This window comes from Misgurnus anguillicaudatus, chromosome 1 (genome assembly GCF_027580225.2).
Source record: "Misgurnus anguillicaudatus chromosome 1, ASM2758022v2, whole genome shotgun sequence".
Taxonomy (NCBI): Eukaryota; Metazoa; Chordata; class Actinopteri; order Cypriniformes; family Cobitidae; genus Misgurnus; species Misgurnus anguillicaudatus.
In genome coordinates this window covers 32,225,150-32,250,117 of record NC_073337.2, presented here as the reverse complement: position 1 = coordinate 32,250,117, position 24,968 = coordinate 32,225,150, and the positions used below count along the sequence as shown (strand labels likewise).

At 36.1% G+C, this 24,968-nt stretch overlaps 2 protein-coding genes across 6 annotated transcripts in view; both read right to left on the bottom strand.

Moving 5' to 3' along the window:
• LOC129431799 (snRNA-activating protein complex subunit 4) overlaps positions 1 to 24,239 on the bottom strand; it is a 53,331-nt gene extending 29,092 nt beyond the window's left edge. The window contains exons 1-13 of one of the 5 annotated variants that reach the window (XM_055189872.2): positions 24,079 to 24,239; positions 23,740 to 23,888; positions 17,161 to 17,201; positions 16,981 to 17,083; positions 16,236 to 16,258; positions 16,002 to 16,139; positions 15,747 to 15,875; positions 15,543 to 15,621; positions 15,366 to 15,447; positions 5,053 to 5,154; positions 4,904 to 4,976; positions 4,648 to 4,812; positions 1,601 to 1,751 (exon numbers count right to left, since the gene is read on the bottom strand). In XM_055189872.2, the coding sequence (XP_055045847.2) occupies positions 1,601 to 1,751; positions 4,648 to 4,812; positions 4,904 to 4,976; positions 5,053 to 5,154; positions 15,366 to 15,447; positions 15,543 to 15,621; positions 15,747 to 15,875; positions 16,002 to 16,139; positions 16,236 to 16,258; positions 16,981 to 17,083; positions 17,161 to 17,201; positions 23,740 to 23,863 (1,210 nt within the window). In that variant the 5' untranslated portion in view covers positions 23,864 to 23,888; positions 24,079 to 24,239. Of the gene's footprint in view, positions 1 to 1,600; positions 1,752 to 4,647; positions 4,813 to 4,903; positions 4,977 to 5,052; positions 5,155 to 15,365; positions 15,448 to 15,542; positions 15,622 to 15,746; positions 15,876 to 16,001; positions 16,140 to 16,235; positions 16,259 to 16,980; positions 17,084 to 17,160; positions 17,202 to 23,739; positions 24,037 to 24,078 lie in introns of those variants that run through there. The other 4 variants (XM_055189869.2, XM_055189871.2, XM_055189870.2 and 1 more) reach the window with 4 other exon arrangements.
• On the bottom strand, positions 5,556 to 9,834 carry LOC129435087 (uncharacterized). The gene is made up of 6 exons (XM_073869133.1): positions 9,697 to 9,834; positions 9,476 to 9,569; positions 8,836 to 9,168; positions 8,065 to 8,239; positions 7,663 to 7,784; positions 5,556 to 6,086 (listed from the first exon to the last, which is right to left on the bottom strand). The coding sequence occupies exons 1-6, from the start codon at positions 9,807 to 9,809 to the stop codon at positions 5,766 to 5,768; spliced, it is 1,158 nt and encodes a 385-aa protein (XP_073725234.1). The 5' UTR covers positions 9,810 to 9,834; the 3' UTR covers positions 5,556 to 5,765.
• Positions 24,240 to 24,968: the final 729 nt, after the last annotated feature.

Sequence of the window (24,968 nt, the reverse complement as noted above, 5' to 3'; positions counted from 1 at the left end):
CAGGATGGGATTGGAAATTGAACATGGATCACATTCAGACTTGGGTTCCCTCAAGTATTTGGACCTGAATACAACAATATTTTATAGCCACATGCATTACAGCTCCCCCAATGTGTGCTTCAGGTTTTTTTATTTATATATCTTGAATTCTGACTTTTCAAATTTAGTGATTTTGCAACTGTTTTAATGTCTTGTATAAAAATGTGGATTTATCGATTTTCCCAAAAGCTTTTATGTACTTAGTGGGTTTTGCAGTAAAAGACATCTTTTAAAGTTTGTTAAATACCAATGGCTATGTTAACCTCCAACCAAGTAATCAGTTTGTAATCATTGATGGCTCGATTGGATTAAAAAGCCTTCATGTTTACCCATTATCAATGGATTAGCTTAATCGAATTTAAAAATACCTTGTGCACATGGCAGTCGCAGTGTCTTGCTGCCTGCCATGTGCATATTCGTCATGCTGTCCGTCCCTATGGGGGACCACAAGAGTCATGCAAAATGTAATAAAGAACTTCACTATTTAATAACTACCTGGACAATAAAAATAGCAATTAATGGATTTGTTTAACAATTCATTAATTAATCTATAAATAAATAGACAAAGTTACAAAAAAAATCCTTATGTAACATTGTATTAGGCAATAAAAAGTAAGATTATAAAAATAACGTAGAAATGAAATATTAATCCATTAATAAATAGTTCAAATTAATATAACAACTTACAAAAACAACATAAAACACTCAATAAGTTCATCATTTTAAATTGCATTTATAAATTCTTAATTAAATAATGGAATTTCAAAACGTATTTTAAAAAGCGATTTAAAAGAGAAATAAATAACTGGATTTATAAATTAAACTACAAATACAGGTTTAAATTAGGCATTTAAAAGGGAATTTCCGTTTAACATTTCTGTTTTCATTTTCCCGATGGTTCTCCATATTCTTTCGCTATTCGTTTTGCTTTTCGTTGTAGCCCCTTTGTTTAGCTTTTCCGTGACTCTTTGGGTCCTCATCCAAGATCTATAAATCTACGCATGACGTACAATCACAGCCAATCAGCGAGCTTGTTACATCCACCTGGCCATAGCTAATTTGCATTTCTCATTTGACCATTTGCAAGGACCAAAAGAGTCACGGAAAAGCTAAACAGAGAGGCTTAAACAAAAAGCAAATTGAATAGAGAAAAGAATAATTATTTATTTCTCTTTTTAAATTGCTTTTTGAAATACATTTTGAAATTCCATTATTTAATTAAGAATTTATAAATGCAATTTAAAATTATGAACTTATTGAGTGTTTTATGTTGCTTTTGTAAATTGTTATTAAGTTGAACTATTTATTAATGGATTAATATTTCATTTCTAAGTTATTTTTATAATCTCACTTTATATTGCCTAATAAAATGTTACATAATGATTTTTTGTAACCTTGTCTATTTATTTAAAGATTAATTAATTTTTAAACAAATGTATTAATTGCTATTTTTATTATCCAGGTAGTTATTAAATATTGAAGTTCTTTTTGCATGACTCTTGTGGTCCTCCATAAGGGAAACCCAGGCTAATCCTGTACAATAGCACCAGATGATCCTTACTCTGCATGTAAGGAATGAAGTTTCCGACTCTCATTTTTTTCACAAGTTCTCTTAGTATCTGGTCTTCCTCTTTAGTCCACCCTTTCCTTCTGAAGGTCTTTGAAATGTAGCGTTGATAAGTCTGGAAACACATGAAAGCTGTTCTCTTGGTCTAAGATCAAAGAAAAATAGAACAAATGTTATTAGGGCTACCACGATTATTGAAGTGTCTGAATGTGGTTACTTAACATAATCGTGATTATTAAAAAAAAAAAAACTCATTTTATTAGAAAAACATGGGGATGAGTAGTATCTGGAACAGATATTTACTTCACAGAATAAATTACTTCAATAAAATCAATTACAGGTTAAGTGTTTTAATCTTACAAAAAAAAGAAATTAAATAATCACAATAATTTGTGACAATTATTTAAGGAACAAAGCACAAAAAAACATGTATGACAATTTCTTGAGAATTATCAAAGCCTAAAATGGACAATGTTCCCGTTCACACTGCAAAGTTTTAGGAGTGACAACTACATTTAAATTGGGAATGTCATACTCGCTTTATTTTGAAGTGCACTGCAGATGGGATTTTGAAGCTGCCTAATATTGTCTTGTGGTCCCTTGCAACATATTTAAATACATACAAAGTAAAAAAAACTAAAAATATACATTAATACATCACCTCATCTCTCAAAGATGCTGAAATGGTTCATTTAAAGCAATTCACAGATTCAGTCTGTCTAAAACCCTCCTTCCGTAAGCCTGCTCTGCTCTGATTGGCCAGCTAGCTCTGTTTGTTGTGATTGGTCTTTTTGTATATACAGCAAAACAACCGTAACCATAGTACATACAAAACATGACTGACTGATAAAACATAACAGTTTGCAAATCTTGCTGCATCTTTTATCATTTCTCTGAGTGATAAGAACAACAAACAATTCATTGATTTAAAACACGAGTGCTTTACAACTTTTCAACTTTGCACCGTATTCAGAGAAAACAGCTAGTGATGACTCGTTCTTGAACAATTCGTTCATTTTGAATCTTTAATATGCCTCAGGAGTAACGATTCGTTTATTTTGGGTTGTCCGCGCATGTGCAACATCTATTGGTTCTGTGCCAGATAGAGAAATGATTCGTTCACCTCTCAACTTTCAAGTCTTTGGGTACGAGTCGTTTGTTTTTGTCACGTGACGGCTCAGTATTTCACAGACCATACATTTATTATCAGAAGGTACAGTGCAAAAGACAAAGCAGCCTAAAATAAACATTTTCTGAAAAGTGTTGCGTTCTGTTGTGGTTTATTTCAATCTCTCTTGAATATCAATTTATTTTTTGCTGGCATGATATATAAAAATCAACAATTATTTGTACAGTGTTTATGTCTAGTGCATCATTGCCATATCATAAAGGTAGGTTAAACAGACATCTTCTATCATTAAATAAATGTACATTGAATTTAAATGAATAACGTTATTATTAATATACCAAGTGTTAGTAAAATACTTTTCATTTTGCAAGTCTGTGTAAAGTAATTTCAGAAAATTGTTTGTAAACACATAATAAATGTATTCCTGAAACACGTTACAAAGACTGTGAACTATAGTACTGAATTGTGGAGCTGCACCGTTAAACAGTTTTTCCTCATTTCTGCATTCAGGATTATTTGGGCGGGGCTAAAACAGTGGCTCAATGACACACTGGAGCCTCCGTGCATGGCTCCGCCCTTTCATTTCGATTGCAGCGGTTTTTTAAAGTTTAAAAGAGATGACAGCTTTCCTGTGAGTGGCCATGGTTTCAGGGCCAAGAGCGGGCACGCCCCTATGGAATACATATGCCAGTTTTAAATTAATTAATTACATGCATTTAATTCAATAATTACTTCTTCAAGGTGATAATGTATCTTTAATGTTAATGTATCTATAATTTCCCTACCAAATAGAAAATTAAAATGCAATTGATGATTTGGCATTTCCTTTTCACTACAATCCGGAGGCAAGACAAGTCAAACATGAAAAAAAGAAGCAAAAACACATTTTTAAAAAGGCATTTTCCTAATCCTCACGCAGTAATAGCGAAAACAATTTTATTAAAACGTAAAGTTACATTTTATGTTCCCTTTTATTTAATGGTTTTCATTTTCGTTTTCAACTTGTATGCAAATGTTATGTTAATCAGTGGGTGGAGTTTACTAGCAGCCTGTCTGAAGCAGTGTTGGCAACTTAGCGACTTTTAGACCCATTTAGACAAAACTAGCAACTGTTTGGATGAACTTTAGCACATCTGTACAGATAAGATACTGTGTCACTTGCACGAGTGCTGAGTCTTGCTGTCCCGGTGAAATGTGAATCTCTCTCTGCATTGAGTTGAGCAACTGATTACTTTAAATTTGCATACAAGTTGAAAATGAAAACCATTAAATAAAGTGAACATAAAATTAACTTTTTATTAGATAAATACATTTTTATTTGATTTTTGTCACTATCATTAATAAAAATATGTTTTTTTTTTTGCTACTTTTTCATATTTGCTTTTTAATTTTAATATTTGCAATAAAAGGTTAAATCATCAATTGATCAAGATTATCACCTTGAAAATGAAATATTTAATATAATTTTTTTATTTAAGCATTTATTATATTGTTTTAGGGACTTATTTTGCACTTTATATTTTATTGTATAATTTTATTAAATCATTTAATTCCACATGCCCCCACCATTTAAAAGCAAAGAAACCTGCCTGTTTTTTAAAGATTTTGATAACTTATTTTTTTATAATTTAACTTTGGCCAGGGGGAAAACACTTTTCTCTAATAACACATTTAATATCAGACTTTACACTAACTTTAAACACTAAAAGATGAAGCGATTACTGAATTTAGCTGCAGTGTGAATGGGGCAAATTACATTACATTTTTATTAGACAGTTAATTGTCAGGTAAATCGTATAATCGTGTCAGCCATAAATTTTATATTATGAGAGTTTCATCCTTATACATATTTTAGTATATATTTTTTGGCCAGCAAGCATTATGAAATGTGCATGCATTTGGTTGGCTTTACCCCAAGAGCCTCTGCAATTTCATCCCAATGGCAACAGTTGTATTCTTGGACAATTTCTCTCAGCTTATCGATTTCCTCCTGTTTCCATACGGTCTTGTTAATGGAGGGGTGCAAGTAGTTTTGCCAGAATCTTTTCAAATCATCAGCATTGCGTAAACCTTCAAACTATTAAACACAAACAAATGTTTTTTTTTGTGAGAATGACCGAATTGTATTGAGCAGTATTGTAGTTTAATTAGGTATCTGTGTAACTTACATCAATGTTGGATATTTTCTCCCAGTCGTGGTCGTCATTGCGATCACCCAGCAGCTGTTCTTTTGTCATTGCGCTAAAGTTTAATTGTGAGTTTAATCCATTACACGTTACACTTTTGAAGATGATGTTGCTCTGAGACTAGTTCTTACCTAATCTCTGCAATATCTTCTTGTATTAAATCCATTTGTTTTTTCATCTCCTCCTTTTCCTTATCTTTAGCTTTAGACATCTTGCCACTCAAGTAGTCCAGCCTATGAAAACAGGAAAAACACCATTGTGCTTTGAAATAAAAAGATCTAATTTTTATGAATAAGACAACAAAACACATACACAAATTAACAGTATAATCCTGTTATAATAGTATTAAAGGGATAGTTTGGCCCAAAATGATGCACATGTCCATCATTTTTCAGACAAACAAATTTTCAGTTATTTTAGAAAATGTAGATCCTTCTGTTGTTAAAATGTAAAGTTACAGGGTCCACCTCTTTCAAGTCACGTGCATTTATCCTTTACAAAACAAATCCAAACGGCTTTAGGGGGATAAACAAAGACCTTCTGAGGTTAATCTGTGCAGTGTTATTTAAAAATGTATTTAATATAAGTTATTCAAAACTTTATAAGCTCATGCCATTCAGGAGAGAGTAGTAAATCACACTGTTGGCAATAACCCTTATCATGCACACTAACTAAATATTTTTTTTAAACCTAAAAATGTTAAAAACTGACGCCTACAATGGTCTTGTGCGCAAACTAATTTAAACTTGGTGCCTGGATAGAAACTGTGGCCGATCCGCAAACGAGTTATTAGGCCCTGGTACAGTAGCATGCACTGCTTGACAAATGAAACATTTGAACATATTCATATGTCATTCAAAAGTTTTGCCCGCAACTCACGATCTCTTGGAGACTCATCTGTTGTGGTAACATCAATGTTGTAGACAGTTGTCTGCAAAAAAGTGTAGAAATGGACCAGGGACTCATCATAAGACAAGTTGAACACATAGTGGGATTTAAACAGTTCATCAAAAGCACCCAATGAGCTGGTGGCTTGACAGAGGATGAGCTGTTTGTCAATGGCGATGTAGAAGGCATCAATTGTCTTTTGGGTTCGGCCAACTGCAAGGATGTACGGTTGTTTACCCTCTCTTTCCTGCACATATTCATTGATGGTGCAGCATGACTAAAAGAAGAAAAAACAAATATTATAAATGTGTACACCTTCAAGTGAACCTGGTACTTGCTGATCCATGTTAATGTAATAGACTTTGTAAACATTCCTCCCAAATAATTGGGACATACTGGTCAGTAATACCCATTCATTTCGAAGGAACTAGACTTGCTGCGATAGTCGGTGTTACCAGTGTTCAGCCACAACACCGGTTACATGCACTTGTCCACCACGGCCTCCACCGTTATTAACATTAAAGCGCATATTGTAGCGAATTTGTCCTTATACTTTAAGAATAATAATTAACCCAACATTCAAGCAATTGCCGCACAAATATAAAAGTGAAAGTAAAATGGTCACAGCTATTCATAACGGTGCAAGACCACTGGAGCGGAGCAAACTAATGCTTATCTTTACCACAAGTTTATGTTTGTATAGAAACATAGAATCGTACTATTGATATGCACTTTCACGAGATCAGGCTTAGGATAATCAGTTAAAGGATAATTCCGGTATTTAACACTGAGTCTCATTTCTGGTTTGTTTTGGATGAACCACAGTGATGGACACTGAAATTTTAACAATGGGTCGTGTCTTGACTTTTTGACTCGTTTAGAAGCGTCTCTTGACTGCTTCAGAATGGAAGTCAAGGGCCATGCACAAACATGTCATTAAAACAACACTTAACGTTCATTTTCAAAACTGTGTTACTCACCGAGTGGTTTGTGGTGTTCGTTGATGATTAAAAACAAATATATCAGCGCAATGTATGATTTCAATCCATGTTTGCTATAGTGCATCTATGTTTTCAGATACCTCACAACCGCGTATATACTTCCGCTCTATATTTGAGTCTTACAAAATGCCAAATAAAACACGACAGAAACTGTAATTCGCTACACTACTTTTTATTCATCAACGAACACCACGAACCACTCGGTGAGTAGCACAGTTTTGAAAATGAACGTTAAGTGTTGTTTTAATGACATGTTTGTGCATGGCCCTTGACTTCCATTCTGAAGCAGTCAAGAGACGCGTCTAAACGAGATTTCCTCACCGTCACATCTCTAGAAGGAACTCGCTTAAAGGAATAGTCTACCCTTTTGCCATATTAAACTGTTATTACCTCAACCTAGACGAATTTATACATACCTTTTTTTTTTCAATGCGTGCACGGTACAGCGCGTTGTGAATGTGTTAGCATTTAGCCTAGCCCCATTCATTCCTATGGTAGGCTACCAAAAAAAAGTTTTATTTTGTTGCACCATACTTACTTGTGTAGCTACTCATGTAACAGTCTTTAAATAGGGAAAATACAGAAGTGTTTGGTGGCTTTCCTGTTTGGTACCATAGGAATGAATGGGCCTAGGCTAAATGCTAACACATTCACGACGCGCTGTACAGTGTACGCATTGAAAAAAGATAGATATGTATTAATTTGTCTAAGTTGAGGTAATAACATAGTTTAATATGGCAAAAGGGTAGACTATTCCTTTAAAAGCAACATACTGTAGACAGGAAAATCTAGCAAATGCATATAACTAAAAAATTGTCTTGTGGAATTTACAAATGAGGCATAATAGTGTACCTTATGAAAGTGCACCATTTTGTCCACTGCATCACTTGGACTTATTTTGGTCCTCTTTCGTCCAGCTGTGGGTGGCAAGAGATAGAGAAGCAGCAGCATAGAAGCGAAGTCACTGTCCCAGTCTATCAGGAGGAAAAACAAGGCATTAAATATAAAACTAGATAACTAATTTGTATTATAAACCAGTGTTTCTGCTACATTCATTCTGCCGTGGTGGTCCGCCAAACCAAAAATCATAACATCATGTCTACAGCTTCAAAGTGAGGTCCAATATTGTGCATTCTATTGTGTTATGTTTAACCTCCAGTAAAAGCATAAAAAACATTCTTGCTGGAGTTTATTGCACTTTCTAAATCCTATTCCTTTCACAAGAGTGTGAACCATGTATGCTGTGTAGCTTACCCGTTTCATTGTTCTCTGCGAGTTTCTCAGCAGCTTTTAGAAGTCGGCACAGCTCAGATGTCTGAGTCAGTTTTTTGGCCTCTTTGATGACCTTGGGCTTAAATGAGGTGTCCCACTTCTCAAGCATCTTGGAGGCTGTTTCAGCACCAAACAGCAGCAGGAAGTCTTGATTCAACTGTTGATTATACACAGAAGCATATATATGATGGCAGGGCTCAGTGTATTGGTAATGGTGCGCTTAATGATTTTTATTAGTGTGTGGTATTTAATATTAAAGGGACACTTCACCCATTTGCATTAAGCTTTGTATAGTTAGAAACCCAGTCATGTTTTAGAATGGTCATGCATCATTCCCTCCGTTTCCCCTGAGACCGGAGAAATATGGATTTCAGTGTTGCACTTCCTTCTTTCAATGATGTAAAAATCGTCATTTTGCATCATTGAAAGAAGGAAGTCCAATATCTTTGTAGAGGGGGTGAGACTACAAACACTCCTTTTCTCTGTCAAATAGGCACCAAATTCTAAATTTATGTTACATTTTGACTACAAATATGTTCCACTTTTAATAAAGATTAATGTTTCCATGGGTGAAATGCTCTTTTAAATACCACACACTAATAACCAGTGTAAATCAGAATAAAGATTTTGGAAAAAAGAATAGTCAATAAGACAGGAATATAAATGATTAGGTGTTTTCATGGCTAACATCCAGCAAAACACTGTATATTAAAGACTTCATTTTAATAAAAAAAATAATAATATACAACTCACCAGTCCTTTGACATCTAAAAAGCGTGGAAATGTTTTGAAGACATCTGTGCTTCTTTGTGGGTCATGCACTAGGTCCTGACGGTGCTGAAATGTCATCTTCATCTTCTGAAATACACTTGCTTCATCAGACGAGTGAACAAGAAATGAAATGGCCTCCCTGCAGGCATCTCCATCAAGCTGCTGAGGCAGTGTGGTTGCTGATCTTTGGCGCTTTGGTCCTTGTGCTTGATGCACTGAGGCTTCCTTGACTGGCCGTTTTCCTGAAGTCCTGGAAATGGTTTTGAGGCGCCACGCTAAATATCCAGTGCCCTTTTCCCCATCATAGAAATGCTCCTGTTCCATTTAAAGAAAAACCACAAATAATCACTAAATGATCTTAAAGAAAGTGCAGATGCAGCATTGTGAAACAAAAGAACAATTACTTATTAAATAGACTTTCTTGTTTTGAAATCAATGTGCAATATCCTTATAACCCAAGTAATTTTAAAAATAAGGGCACTACCATCAATAGTATTGTTGAATTTTGAAATCTTTTCACTTTTATAAGCAACTGTAGTTATTTTATAATGAAAACTACAATGCCAAAGCCCTTTTCTTTAAATCTGATGCTGTGTTTTCTTAATAAGGTTGTAAAACTTACATAGCCCTTTGGAGAAAAAGGATCCTTCAGTGAGGGAAACAGAGTAATAATTCCCAGGGCATACTTCTCCATCTGCTGACGGGAAGGAATCCTACTATAGAGTGAAGAAAGTCAATCTTTAATAATTTTTCTTTATATAGTACAAGAAACATTAGTTATACCATTACAAGATTACAGCCTTTTTTACATTCCTTTGTACTAAAAACCTTTTTAAAACTTACCCATGTCTCTCAGTAATATCACTCGCCAATATGTTGACAAGCCTTCTCCGAGTGCGGTGCATTAGTGAATTTTCTGACTTGTACTCTTCAAGAATATCCTCTCCTCCAGGCATTTTCTACCATCTATTCACATAACAGGAAAAGGAAAAATAAGTTTTAGTGTTCAATTCTTTCTATAAGATAAAATCATTAGGAAAAAAACATACCACAACATGTCTGTATAGACTAAGGGTGAAAGTTCAGATGAATGTCAAAAAAACAGCAGTGTTGAGAAAGGTTAAATTCTAGAAAGGGGCAAATTAATAACATTTTATTTTATAAAAAAGTGAGTTTGGAACCAAATGCTTAAATTAGTGATCATTTAAATTTAGTGTGACACTTATTATTTTGATTTACCATCAATTATAAGTTGTTTTCATCTCTTAATTACCTCCTTTGCTGCCTCTGACACGGAAGCCTTTGTTGCAGAACTGGTAGTGTCTTCTTTGCTGGATCTATTTCTGTCTATGGGAATACCCAGTTCTGTAAGGTCACGGTCACTTGAAAGAATCTGCAGCAAAAGTATACTGCCATGTGCTAACTAATGTTGATCATTTCACATTAAAAGAAGTAAATCATTAAAAGTCATTAAAAGTAAAGCTCTGCAATTAAAATAAAATATTATGACACAACATTTTAATAAACTGTTAAATACAGCCAAAAGTATTTTAAATACACAGACAATCTTGTGCTGTGATTTGTCGCTGGCTACATATTTTGTTTGGCCTTTAAAAGATGGTTATTTACCTTCCCTGATGAATTCTGAATAGGTGGAGCCTGATTGCAATTTGATGTACTTCTTGATACTGTGGTATTTCACCTTCAGCAACATGGTAACATCCTAAAACTGCACCTAGTGAAGAAAAAGCAATAAGTGGTTCAATCTTAACTGCAAGGAGATGTAAGCTTATGTTTAGGTGGCAAACAAACAGTGAGGATTGTTTATCATATGCAAGAATTTAAAAAAGTCAACTTTTTTTACTTAATTGAGAAAACAAGCATTATATAAAGTTGAAAACTTGTCATTTTGTGGACACTTGTCATTTTTCATACTTTTTATCTTTTTAATCTGGATCATGATGTTGCTGTTTCTGCATACTTTTTAACCATTTAAGCAAGCAAATCACAGCAGAATTACTTTATTTTGGGTTCATACCACTTGTATGCATCCACCATAGCCCAAACTATTTAGAGAACGAATATTTTAAAAGTTGTTTGCTTGTCTTGCGAAGGGAACTGGCATAGTATGAATTCAAACGTTTTACAAATCTTTATCATGATGTTTGTAACGTAGACTACTGTGTTCCGTACACAGCGATGTTCAGTACAGACGACCTGTAACCAAGGAACTCAATAAATAATTAGAGGTCACACATAAAATTTTTATCTGTCATCCTCATTTCCCTGTCTTTCGTCCACGGTGATTATTCAGTAAGTCTGCAGGGTACGCCCCTGTAATATTTTATCACAAATTGTTAAATATGTTACCTTTTGTTGTAAGTTTAAAGTCGGTTGCGTCCTATGACCGAGCCACTCGGACAGCACGTCTCTCAGCACCATCCTGTATGCAATGATTATATTTAACTTATCTTTAATGTCCATTTTCGCTACTGAAATCAAGTTTGCGTTCTTTACGAAACACCTTGTGATTAATCAGCTTCCGTACATAGGCGGAGGAGGTACTTTTCCTCACTTTTCTCAAAAACTACTGGTCCAAAAGACATCAATCAAAGTGCGACTCATACGGCCTTCCCCCAGAGAATGCGCACACAAACTTGCTTGTTTGAGCCTGGTTCGTTCCACCAGATGATGTTATCAGCGTAGTGTAGGGGAGAGCAGGGCACAACTTAACACTTTTTGGTTTGGGCTCAATCATTAAATTTTTTTTTTAATTTATTATATTTTTACACAAGCAACACACATCTCTGCGACAAATGAACATTTGAAGTTTGTTTCTAGAACTTACCATTCTTGAACAATTCCACCAAACATGACAAGTGCAAACTTTACCCCATAGGTGGGGTTAATTGTAACGCTTGCTAAAATTTAAGTTTGCAGGCAAATATTTCACTACTATTTATCTATATACTTGAAGTGGATATTGTTTATATATATATTTATATATATATAACAGACAGGTATTTACACTATTCATTCCTCAACCTTAATTCAATTATAAATGGATACAAATGTCTAAATATGTGAGAAAAAGCAGCACAATGATGACAAAAAAAAATTATGTCACCCAGTCTTAACAGAAGTCTCAAAATCAAATTCTAAGATCATGAAAATCAAAATCTGATTTTAGCCATTAATTTCATTATGATTTTAATCGTTGACTTTGAATTATTCAATCAATATTAAAGCTCCACTGTGTACCTTTTTAAGTTAATTCTTAGCAAAAACCCATGTTTTCTTTCAAAAGTATGTGCTCATTCATGTGTAATTACTTCCACCCAACGAATCAAAGTATTCTCGTAAGTGTAGAATCTGCTATTTAAAATACATACGGTCGAGTCGCTCTCTGGCTGAATCCATGTTGTGCCTCCATCTTTGAAATACATTCGCCGACGAGGGACATTCCTGAAATTCAAGCTCCGCCTTTCGCGCTTTCAGACTACACTCACGCTGGCTGCTAGCTGAAGCCTCCCAAGGTTGCATGTGTAGGCGGTATACATCATCAAGACAGTCTTATTTCAAAATATTAACAATTATAAAGCTGACAATTATTCTAGTTAATTGTAAATTGACGTAATATGCTTATGACTTGCGAATGTAATGCTCAGTTAATTTAAATAAACCAGGCTTGATGACGTATGCAGCCCGGATATGCGACCTGCGTAGACTGAATCCTTCGGATTTTACAACAGCCGCCCGCCGTGATAAACCTGCGATCTAATGCTTTGATTTGAAAGCCTGTTGAAGACATATTCTCGAGGACATTAAAAAAAGTCGCCAAGGAAGCGAAACGGGGATTTTAAACGACAACGCGACAGAAAAAACATCAAGACCAAAGTCAATATTGGAGTTAGTTTTCCAAGATGGGGCTCAATGGACACAGAAGTTGCATACTTTCTATCTTCACCACAGGTAATTCAGCATATTCATTTACATCTATATACAGTCTATGTTGTAAACTTGAAGTTTTATAGTTCTTTGGCTAACTATAACATGGTTATGCAGTTAGTGTAAACACGCATGTGGTTTTGTGTGCTCGAACAGCAACACGCCGTCTCTCTGCCCATTTATGTAATCTGAGGTACTGAGATAAATGTTTTTCATCTTTTCTGACCTCTAACACAAACACACGGTGTACAGCTCTATTTTTAGCCTTTCATTGATAAAAGCGTCTTATCTGCGCGTCTTTCGTTTCATTTTACAAGCGTGTGAAAGTTGAGCGATCTTATTTCACCAATATCAGAGATTAAAGCTGTTACATATACACGGACATTTAACGCTTACTTAAAACATAAGCATTGGACAAAAAAATGGACAAAAAGAGACGGATTTATACACCAAGTGTAAACATGATGTGTCTCTCTCGTCCACTTGTGATCCGATCGATGAAAACACATCTTAATACCAAGTGTAACAGCCCCTGGAATATTTTTCCTCGCGTGGATGAAAAAGGAGTGTCTAAGCTACGTATATGGTTGCTTGTTGTATGTGATTTTAAGCGGACATATCATGACAATCAGACTTTTTACATGTTTAACATAAATCTGTGTGCTTTGACGGATCACACGATTGCAAATTGTTCTTTTTTTTCATTGCTTTTGCTTTGTAGCTACTGGAAGCCATGTTAACCTTGGCATGACAGGGCCACGGTACTAGTTAAAACGCGTTCCGAATGGGGGGGGGGCTAGAAAGTAATATTCAGTTGGTTGTCATATAGAATGTTACCCCTAGATGGGAGTAGATCCTACACAGTGGGGCTTTAAAGATATTAACAAAAACAGATTTTGAATTTTTGATAATACGGGCACATTTATTTTGTTGGCAGACAGCACAATTATTAATATGTAGCCTATTAAAAACATCGGCAAGAATTGTGCTAACGTTAGCGGTTTTCATATCGTTATTGCTGAGGGGTTAGTTAGTTGTAACACAGCGTTACAATTAATCCCGCTGGCTCAAAATATTAACAAGCCTAACAGAAAAAGTTGCTAAGAGTTGCAGACATCTTTCAAAATGATGCTGTGTTTTAGTCAACAAGACACTGATTAAGATGACATAACATTGGATTTGGTATCTTACACACCCAACTCAAAAGCTGAAACAAACATTTGATGAAATAATTTACTTACATGCCACCAAAACACTCTAGAGATCAATAACTCTCTGGAAAAACATTATACCTTTCCATAAATTTGCGGGAGACCGTTTTTCGTCAGTGTTAAAACAATACTGGAAAAACCACTCGCTCAACCATGTGCAACAATGTTAAACGGTCTGTGTAACAATTAACCTCACGTTCGTTTGTGCCCCACGCACCCCTACGCACTTTTCTTAGTGACGTACTGTATGACAAATGCAGAAGCACAGAGTAGCAGCACAGAACCCTCCATTAAAGGCATGATACGCAGGAATTATCTAAAAAAAACTTTTACAAATTTGTTTAAACTGTCTTTATATATCAATACATAAGTAAAATGTAAATACTCTGAAAAAGAGAGTATAAAAATCGAGGGTCTGTGGACCTCTCACGACTGTTTTAAGCACAGCTAATTATTTACATTCACTCCACCCCCTCCCTTCTGGGTTTCTCTTAAAGCCACGCCCCCAAAACACATGAACGCGACACCAACAGCTTTGCTGGGAGACGGATTTACCTCAGACGAGCGGAAAGGAAGGAGCGCGGCGCATGTAGTAACATCATGTCACAATCACATGTAATAATACACCTAACTTTATCAGTAGGAATATAAACAGATAGGATGCCTTCTAGTACTCACTATTAAGCCAGTGTTTTGCATGGAAGAGTTTCCGTGATGAAAGCATTGTTGACTCTGATGAGGACTACACTCCGCAGACAATACCGCTACCGCATCATCGACTCGAGGAAAAGGCACGTGATAATTACTCTCATTTGATTGCTTTGTTTATTCATTTTTTGCCTTCGCTGACTGGATATGCACTTTCTGTGAGTTCTGAAAGCACTTTCTCTGCCATTTTGCTCTTCCTAGAGTGCCTCGTGCACGTTCAAATCAATCGGGTGTGTGCATGTCTGGACAGATCCCATAGCAACCGGTGGTGCCATGGTCGCGAGAGAGAGTGAAATTCGCGCAAGCTAATCATTTGTTTCGTCCCGAATGGAAATAATTAGCTGTGTTTAAAACAGTCGTGAAAGGTCTACAAACACTCGAGTTTTATACTCTCTTTTTCAGAGTACTTACATTTTAATTATGTATTGGTATATAAAGACAGTTTAAACAAATTTGTAAAAAAGTTTTTTAGATAATTCCTGCCTACCCTGCCTTTAACTGCGTACACTCTCATCTGAATGCATTATTTTGAGCTTAATATCATATTTGGCCGAACTCTCTCTTTAAGAGGAAACCACCTAATTTATTTAAATTCCCATATATTTAGACTTTTTTATTTGTTTGTTTTCTTCCACCAGAACTAACTTGGAAAGTTTGGGCTTTAGCATTCGTTTCATAGTGTCTGTGGCCACGGCATTGGTCAGCAAAGCCTTATGCCAAACCTCCCCTGAAAGACAAAACCACAAAGACGAACTCTATTTACATCAAAAATAATAAGTTAATGAAAGCAATGTGAAGTACACATGTTATCTCAAAACATACATCTCTTTATTTTCAGCTCACAGATGGGTCTGGTGCCATGACTCATCCTCTCTTTGGTTTCATCATTTGCTGGAGGGCCCTTGAAGCAAACGGATAAATAACCAGTAATTCATTCTTAGATGTCACTTTTCTTCACTGAGTTCTTCTCCTAGCAGACCCATTTCATGTTTATCACATTTGATTTCTAGTCTTATTTTTACATACCAGAGCAGTGAGTTTGTCTTTGAAATAAGGCTTCATGAAATATCCAAGAAATAGTTTCTGAATAGGGATTCCTCCGGGTGAAGAAGAGCTACAGGTGGTGGGACCAGACAACTGACCTTCAATCTCTTTCTGTGGAGATAAACTTCATTTCATTAACGGCCCGAGCACTGAGATGTGATCTTCAAGGACTTATTATTACTATTTCATTACGTCTCAGTTCAAATAAACCACAGTCTAGATGTGTTTGTTCTTCACCTGCTGCTGCTGGTTGTCACTCAGAAGCGTCTCCAGCTCAGATAGTTTTTCTTTAAGCACCTCCTGATAGACCAAATTGATTTGTAGGCAAGTCTCTAAATTTTGAGGAAGATCCAATTCAACTCTGTCCTCATTGCTCTGAGAAGGACAAACAATATATTAATGTTATGGTTTTAAATGTGAAACGCATACATATGCTCAAATACAGATCAATGACATTAAGGTGTAACTTACAAAATCACTGTCGTGTTCACTTTCTGCTTAACAAGAAGAAATGAGACAAATTATCCATGATATTTCAGAAACAATGTTTCAATCTGTCTTTGTGGTCCAATGTTGCCTTAGAATGTTTAAATATATAATTAAATATAACAAATATAAAGTTCACAATTTTAAGCAGGAAAACAACAAAAATAATTTTCCTTATTGATATCATAATGTGTACTTTAAATGTACTTGAAGTGTGCACCAACAGAAATATTAAAGTATCTGACTTGGACTCTGTATTGCTAAATACTCAATAATTAAGCTCGAACTGATTTTGCCAAGTGGTTGATGTCCTCAGGGCAACATATTGTGTTGACCCAAGGACAACATTTTTCAAAATAAAACCTAAACCTACCCCAAATCCAAACCCTAACCCTAACCCTAAAATCAGAGGAACATGATAAGTGAAAAACAATGGTCTAGAAACAGCTAATCGTTGTTGTAAGCTTAAACTTATTTCTGCAATCTGATTGGTTGATTGAAATGTTGTCCCGGGGTCAACATAGTGTTGCCCTGGGGACATCAACCACTTGGCAAAATCAGGAGAGCCCAATAATTAATTGACTAAATTAAATAAAATTTTTAAATATTGTGCATAATAAATGCTAATTTCTTTAAAACACTTGAACTTTATATAGGCTACATTGCATTCTATTTGTCTGCATCGGCGATTCAAAAAACAAAACAAAATCATTAACCACAATTTACTAACCTTCCTCAATGTCAACCAGTTCTGCATTAACACCAAGTGTATTCTCTAATTCCTCGATCTCTCTCTGAATGCGTTGGCGTTCTGTCTCTAGATCATCATGCACCTTAAAGTTAGAAACAATTAGAAGTTAGAAACAATAAAAAAGGTAACATCTATTGGGTGATGTTTCTAGTTTCTTACCGCTTCATCAACTGCAGGTCCACTGTCAACAGATTCATCATCTGTCATGAAAAAAATTATTAATGTTACAGTATAAATACTAGGGGTGGAACGGTACACAGAAGTCCCGGTTCGGTTCGTACCTCGGTTCAGGTGCCACGGTTCGATTCACTTTCGGTACAATGGAGGGAAAAGCAAAACAAAAATGAAAAAGGGATTTTTTTTAGTACTTAAGCTAATCTTAAAAACATAGGTGTCCTTATCAGTGTTATTTTGAGATGTCATGAATATGAACTGAAATGCATTTAACATACTATCTCGTATTTCAAAAATGTATACCTCTTTAAGTAATCTTGTACTCATCTTTCATACAAATATAGGTTCAAATGTATTACAAGTGTAACCTAAATACATTTTAAAATTACATTTTGGCCTTATTTCATATTAATGTACTAAAGAACCAAAAAATAGGCTTGTAGGATGAATTAATAGGTGTGTACGACTTCACGAGGGGCTGCAAGAAACGATAAGTGGATGACGTCAGAGTAACGCGAGAGCGATTTGAAATCAGCCTCCTCCGCAAGATTTCTCGCGGTACTCTGACGCTGATGGCGCTGCGTAAAGTTGAGCACGCTTAAAAAACTGAAAGCAGCTGAACTCGACAGAACTGCCCTGCGTATGCCTGTTGTATATAGCAGGACCATTTATCTCCTACTTCTCAGCGTGAGAAATACAAAGTGTGGCATTTGAACTGACTGAAATGCGTGTTTGTCAAGGTGAATGCGTGAGACTTGAGAGCCCTGATTAGATGTATTTCCACTCACATACCTAACAACTGCTGAACAACGCCGACGCACAGTCCTCGTCTTTTCCACCAATCTCTCGCCTGTACTATTGTAACTGACTGGAAAACTGATGTTTTGCCAAACTTGCGATCTTAAAGAGGCTGGCGGAACGTCTAATTCTTGTGGAACACCACTTGCCATACTCGCTGTCGGCTGCTCATTCACTGACTGGACCGGCGTCGACGTGACAAAAAAATGCAGAGTGCCAGAGAATGTAGACGGTCTCTGATAGAGCGCATACATAGGCGGAGCTCGGCTGCATCGGCGCCAATCAGAGCTTCAGAGCTAAAGCGGGGCAACAGATTAGCTGTCCATAAAGAACCCGCGTATCTATCAGTAGTTCCGCATTACATTAATTATTTTGCACGCAAGTTTTATTTTCATACCGTGACCCCCGTACCGATTCGGTTCGAAACGAATACGTGTATTGTTCCACCCCTAATAAATACAAACAATGGGTGCATCCCAATTCCTTTAAAGGCAAGGCTCAATATTTAAAGGTGGCCGCCTCTAAAGGGCCCAAAACAAACTGAAATGAGACGGGTAATTAGTCCCGACTTCCGGGGGCGCGGCTCTGCTGCTGACCCTGTACCGCACCACCACTCGTTTGTATTGTGTGTTTATTTCTTTGTATTATTCCTAAAGTTTTAAGTTTGTCTTTAAAAACTGTTAATGTTTATTGAACTGCTTGATGCCTTCTGATGGCTTACTGATGGTTTGAAATGGGGATTCTTAAGCTAGCATTGGTTCTGTGCCTAGCAGTCAGCCTGATAAACTGCGTGCAGCTGACGGGAAGCAAGAGGCTCATTTATACGAGGGAGGATCTGATGTCTATGTGGTATCGCGGCATTGTTGAGGATAAACAACTTCGGGAGGCTATCCGTGATATAAGTCGAGATCCTCGTTCCCATGGATCAGTTAAGAATAAGTCTAAGAAAAGAGGATCTAGAGGAGGTGTGAAACAACGGGTTAAACGCCAAGGAAACAAACCTCCACTGCCGATAATCACATTGAGTAATGTCCGCTCAATTAACAACAAGCTGAATGAACTGGCTGCAAAAGTGGCATTTGACTGTGATCTTAGAATGAGTAATCTTCTTTGTCTAAAAGAAACTTTGCTAAAAAACCATACGGATCCTATGTTAAATGGGTATACTACCATTAGACCGACAGAGATGAGGAAAAGTCACGCAAGTCGATCGGAGGTGGTTTATGCATCTTTGTTGACAATAAATGGGCAAAGGACTTTTGCATTCGGGAGAAGATTTGTACCCCGGACTATGACATTTTAAACGTGTCATTTAGACCTTTTTATTTGCCGAGAGAATTAGGTCAAATAACTATTATCCTGACTTATGTTCCTGGTTCTAATATTGGAAATTGCTATTGAAAGATTAGCAGAGAGCTATAATTGCGCTCTGTCTCGGTCTACCGAACAGCCGGTTTTATTTTAGGAGATTTTAATATGTGTAGTTTGTCTGATTATCTGCCTACTTTGCAGCAATATGTTACTTGCCCAACTCGATCCACTCGCACCCTGGACTGTTGCTATGGAAATGTTAATGATGCATATAAAACCTTGTGTCTGCCGCCTTTGGGTCAATCCGACCATAAAGTTATACATCTGCTGCCGAAATATAGAAGCACACTTAAGCAGCAAGCAGTGGTCACTAAGGACATTCAGGAATGGACGAATAATTCTATTCAGCAGCTCCTAGACTGTTTTGATGACACATTTGTTTTTTGATACTGGAAATGATATTAATGAAATAACAGACACAATCTCAGCTTATATACAGTTTTGTATTCAGGAAAATGTAATTGGGACTAAAACAATCAGAACTTTCCCTAATAAGACGTGGGTTTCTAAAGACTTAAAAAGGTGTCTGAATGATAAAAAGAGAGCTTTTTGTAGTGGTGATTATTACTTTTAGAGAGTGTAAAAGAGTTGTAAAGGGTCAATTGAGGGAAGCTAAATTACAATATAGGAATAAAATTGGGGGAATTTTACTACAGGTAATGTTCGGCAAGCGTGGGATGGTCTGAATATTAGGTTGGGTAGGAATGTTAAAAAGTGTAGTGATCTACCAATTACTATGTCTATCAATGGTTTTAACAACTTTTTAACAAATTGACACTGAGGCTAGTAGTCTGAACTGTAAGGGGGCGTGCACACCAACGCTTTTACGCCCGTGGCCGGCGCATGTTTTCAATTGTTTCCAATGGAAGCTCAGCGTTTTTCAAATAAGCCAGCATCTAGCGGGTTTTTTCCGCGCTGAAAACCGGCGCTCGGCGATTTTAACGCTGAGCGTCGAGAGTTGGAAGAGATTCAACTTTGGAAGAAAAGCTCCGCTCGTCAATGTCAGTTCTCACACGGTCGCCCAATCACAGTGGAGGAGGGGCGGGACATTACCACAGCAACCAACCGGCTCGCAGCTGAAGTATCACAGCTACCAAAGCGCTCAGCTGAAGAAAGCTGGCACTCAGCTGAAAAACAGCTGGCATTCGGCGTCCTCAAGGCGTTTTCAGACGCGTTTAAAAGTTTTGGTGTGTCCAGCCCCTAATAGTATTTGTTTGACCATCCCATATTGTGCCCCTATTAATTTGACGGAGTTGGATGTGGTTGCTTCCATTTCTAAGATAAAGCCTGGTAAAGCTAGGGGGTATTAGTGTTAAAGTCTTAAAGAGCTGCGGTCACCAACTGAAATGTGTTTTGACAAGTCTTTGTTGCAAGCTGGAATTGTACCTCCCTCATGGAAAGAAAGTTTGATAATTCCAGTACCAAATGGGCCTTTAGTTCATACTGTGAATGATCTTCGCCCTATAGCGTTAACATCTGTGTTATGTAAAACTATGGAAAGAATTCTTGTTAAATATCTAATGTCATCTGTTGCTTCAAGTATTGATCCCCTGCAGTTTGCATATACACGAAATAGGGGCACTGATGATGCTGTTTTAACTATGATGAATTTTTTTAACTTTTCATTTACAAAATTCAAATGCTTATGCAAGAATTCTATTTTTAGATTTTACATCAGCATTTAATACAATGAGGATTGATATTTTGTTAGAACGGTTAATATCCATTGGTGTTATCTGATTTTGTGGATTAAGGACCTTTTGTTGTCCCGGACTCAGAGGGTACAGTATAATGGACGGATGTCAGATGAATGTAATGTTAATACGGGGGCCCCTCAAGGAAGTGTCATATCACCAGTCTTATTTTCATTGTATATTAATAATTTTATGATTAACAACTCCAATTTTAAACTTTTTAAGTATGCAGATGACATGGCTTTGGTAGGACTTTTTAAAAAAAGGTGAAATAAATTAGTCAGCTGAATATTTGAAATATGTTGAGGAACTCTTGGGCTGGTGTAATAATAGTGCACTAGTATTAAATATAAAGAAAACCAAGGAATTAGTTATAAGTAGTGCTGGGCAAGATGTTGTAATTGTGCCGGTATTGATAGAGGGTCACCCGGTTGAGATTGTTGATCATTTTAAATATCTTGGCACATATATAGACAGTAAGTTGAATTTTGTTTAAAAAAATACAAATGTATAAAAATTAATTGAAATCTGGCCCCATATGGCGCTCAATGTACACGCAGTTCATAAGTAACAAACTCTCATGATGAACTTGAAGAGATTTATTTTTCTGCACTCATTTTGTACTTAATATACAAATAAATTTTCTTTAGTACTTCTTAATCTTAAGAAAATCTAAGTGTACGAATATGAACTAAATGTGCTTTTATCATACTATCTCTGTATTTGAAAAATAGTTGTTACCACTTGTAATAACCTTTTAAATTGGTACCTTAATACATTTTTTAAATACATGTTTTGCGCATTTTAGTTCATATTCTTGGGGGCGGTTTCCCGGACAGGAATTAGCTTAATCCAGGACTAGGTTTTAGTTTAATTAGGAAATATATTCCGTTTTAACAAACATGCCTTACTAAAAACATTACCTGTGTGCATTTTGAGGCAAACCAAAGGCCACTGATGTATTTTAAGATATGTCAGTTCAAGTTGTTTTCAGTTTGGACACCTCTTAAAAATGTTTTAGTCTAGGACTAGTCTAATCCCTGTCCGGGAAAGCGCCCCATAGTGTCTCAATATGACACAGATAAGTACACTTGTCATCTTAACAAGTCCAAAGGAAGAATGTTTTGTATATAAAGTACAAAACTAGTATGTGAAAATAGAGCACTTTAAGTACTTTATGGAAGTGTACTTCTTCACCTGGGCAAACTGTACACATAATACATTATTGCAGATATTACTCTCAAGCTTTCTTTGTGTGAGATATAAAAGGTTAGGGGAGACCGGGGTTTGTTGTCACAATTTTTACTCATGCATGAATTGCTCATCTTCAAAAAATCTTTCAGCAGTAATTCCTACATGAAATGAAACTTTGGGGTCTTGGCTTTAAATGTGTATACTTTTTACTTTTAGAATGTATTGTAACAGGAAGTAATTAACCATCAAAAACATTTCAGTGATAAATTGGGATCTGAAAAGATAATGTGTATCTTTTTCGTTTTTTAAGCTAGAAACTGCAAATAAATTTTAATATGAATACCACCCCTATGATAGATCATCAATGCCAATTATGTTTTAACAATAGGGTTAAAGTGGGTGATCAATTACTTGAATTGTCTACTGTGTTGAGAAATAAAATGAATTTTTTTGTGTTAAAAACCTCTTTATTTAATGCTTGCTTTATTTTATTTTAACAGCCAACAAAAACAAACAAACAATCAGACAAACAGTCTTAAAAGGTCTACATGTCCAATATTCTTATGTGCCAACCAACCCCAACTGACTTCTTGTCAGACATGATAAGCTAGCTGCCACACGGTTTTAACTTGATCGCTAAAAGATGACTCAAAATAAAGCTACTACTTTTGGCTTTTTAATGAGTGTTTTGTTTTTGAATGACTAATATCCTACAAGATCTCAACACAAAAACAACACCAACATGAAAATTTACTCTGACCCATAAAAATAAAAAAAAAATGTCTCCTAACCTCAATGTTTTGTGTCTGCTCAGCAAAATTTCTAGTGCAAATGAGTAAGCTATCAAAGGCTAACAAATTGATATCAAAATTGTACCACAGCGCCATGTAGTATGTCTGGAATAAGCAGTGTGACATCCAGCCCCGGTCTCCCCTACTCATTTCAGCTTTATTAAAAATGGGGGCTATATTTTCCCAACATCAGATCTCATTGATCAAAGGCGAGTGATTAGGAAAAGTACAATCAAAATGCCTATAATGGGGTTCAAAGGTTTTATTTACCGCATCCATCGGATATTCCTTTTACCAATTCCCCTCGTGCTTGCAGCGAGATTACGTAATTTATTCAAAAACAACTAATTTTCATTTCTTTCTGATTATCTGCAGGTGGCATTTAACTCAGAGCTGCGACTTCATGCGGCGTCGCGATAACAGACAGGTGGCTGACATCACAGTACCGCGAGAGCGATTTAAAATCAAACTTCCGTAAGATTCTTCGAGCCGTTCTCGCGGTACTCTGATGTCATCTGCTTGCCAGTTCTTGTGTCGCTGTATAATGTTGAGCAGACCTAAAAACAGTTATGAACTCGGCAGAGAACTTCCCTTCATATGCCTGTATGTAGCAGGAAAAGTTCTCAGTCACTTCTCAGCGTGAGAAAAAAAAGGTTTGGCGTGTGAATTGACTGAAATGCGTGAGACTTGAGATCTTTGAAGTCTCTGTGACTTACCGCTACTGGCATCGAGTGACAGCAGGTCTGTGATGTTTCCTCCATCTGCCCGCAGAGAAATCTCGATAGCAAAAATCTCTTTTTGGATTTTGTCTCTCTCGACCAGCAAGTCATTTGTTGCCATGATAGATAAAGTGGAACCTAAAAAACTGAATTAAAAATGACTGAATCGCTGAACCACAGACTTTTAACTTCTTGTCCTGCTGCTGGTAAATTCAGTACTGACGTGCCGGCTGCTGCTGACGTCATACAAGAGCATCACAACTTTTCTCATGTGTAGCTACAAGCATCGAGTGCAAATTTGTTACACATTACTGAAAACCGATACCGAAAACTTACCTATACCGACCAATGAAACATAGCAGCACCAAGTAATCGCGTTATTTTCAACTGTTAAGAAAGTATTGCTGTTAATTAAACATTAAAGTTATGGATGCGTGTTCGTAATTAAAGTAATGAACAATCTCGAGTTATAAGTGCGTTATCAATCATGATATTTCAAAATAAAAGTTCGACTGCTTTGGTTCGACTCTGGATTTACGGCAACTTGCATCCAATTTGTTGCATTACTGCCACCTTCTGTTTTAACTTTGTCCTACAGAATAAACTCAAATCCAACCTTTAAGAAATCCAATAAATGCTTACTGCATTTCCTATAAAACAAGATATCTGCTCAACCTATTCCTGACATTAGGTGCACAGTCCTGGTGGGTGTTTTCCAAAGATATGAAGAAGAGTGCCATTTAAAGTTCGACTTAATAAGAATGAAATCTATTATAACCCATCAACAAAGCAAACACAGAAAATAACAGCAAGCACATCAGACAGAATATAAACTATTCAAGAAAAGTGCAAAGGTTGAGAAATAATTTTTTCATATTGATTATCATATGACATGGAAGGTTCTAGACCCTTTTTAGGGGGGCTTGATCCCCCATGTTAGCCCCCCTAAAACTACCATCTTTAAAAAATCTAAATATATTTTGAAAGTATTTTTTCTTAAAAACTATTTACACTAGTCAACATTTGAAGTGAATCAAAAAAGTTAGCCAAAGTTGTCCTAAGACAAGAACAGGTCTTGGGTATTGGTTTTAAGACAACTTTTATGAAAGGTGTTGATCCACTTCAAATGTTGACTGGTACATTTGAAAAAAGTTTACATTTTGATGAAAAAGAATGACAGCTTTAAGAGTTTAATAATTCATGCATAAGACTGAATTCATATGCAC

What these genes read in the sequence shown, in the direction of transcription:
- LOC129435087 (XM_073869133.1), bottom strand. Translation starts at nt 9,809, where the DNA reads ATGCCTGGAGGAGAGGATATTCTTGAAGAGTACAAGTCAGAAAATTCA. An exon ending in CTTTTTCTCCAAAGGGCTAT is followed by an intron (nt 9,169 to 9,475) that starts GTAAGTTTTACA and finishes TAAATGGAACAG; the next exon opens with GAGCATTTCTATGATGGGGA. An exon ending in CGCAGAGAACAATGAAACGG is followed by an intron (nt 7,785 to 8,064) that starts GTAAGCTACACA and finishes TCCTCCTGATAG; the next exon opens with ACTGGGACAGTGACTTCGCT.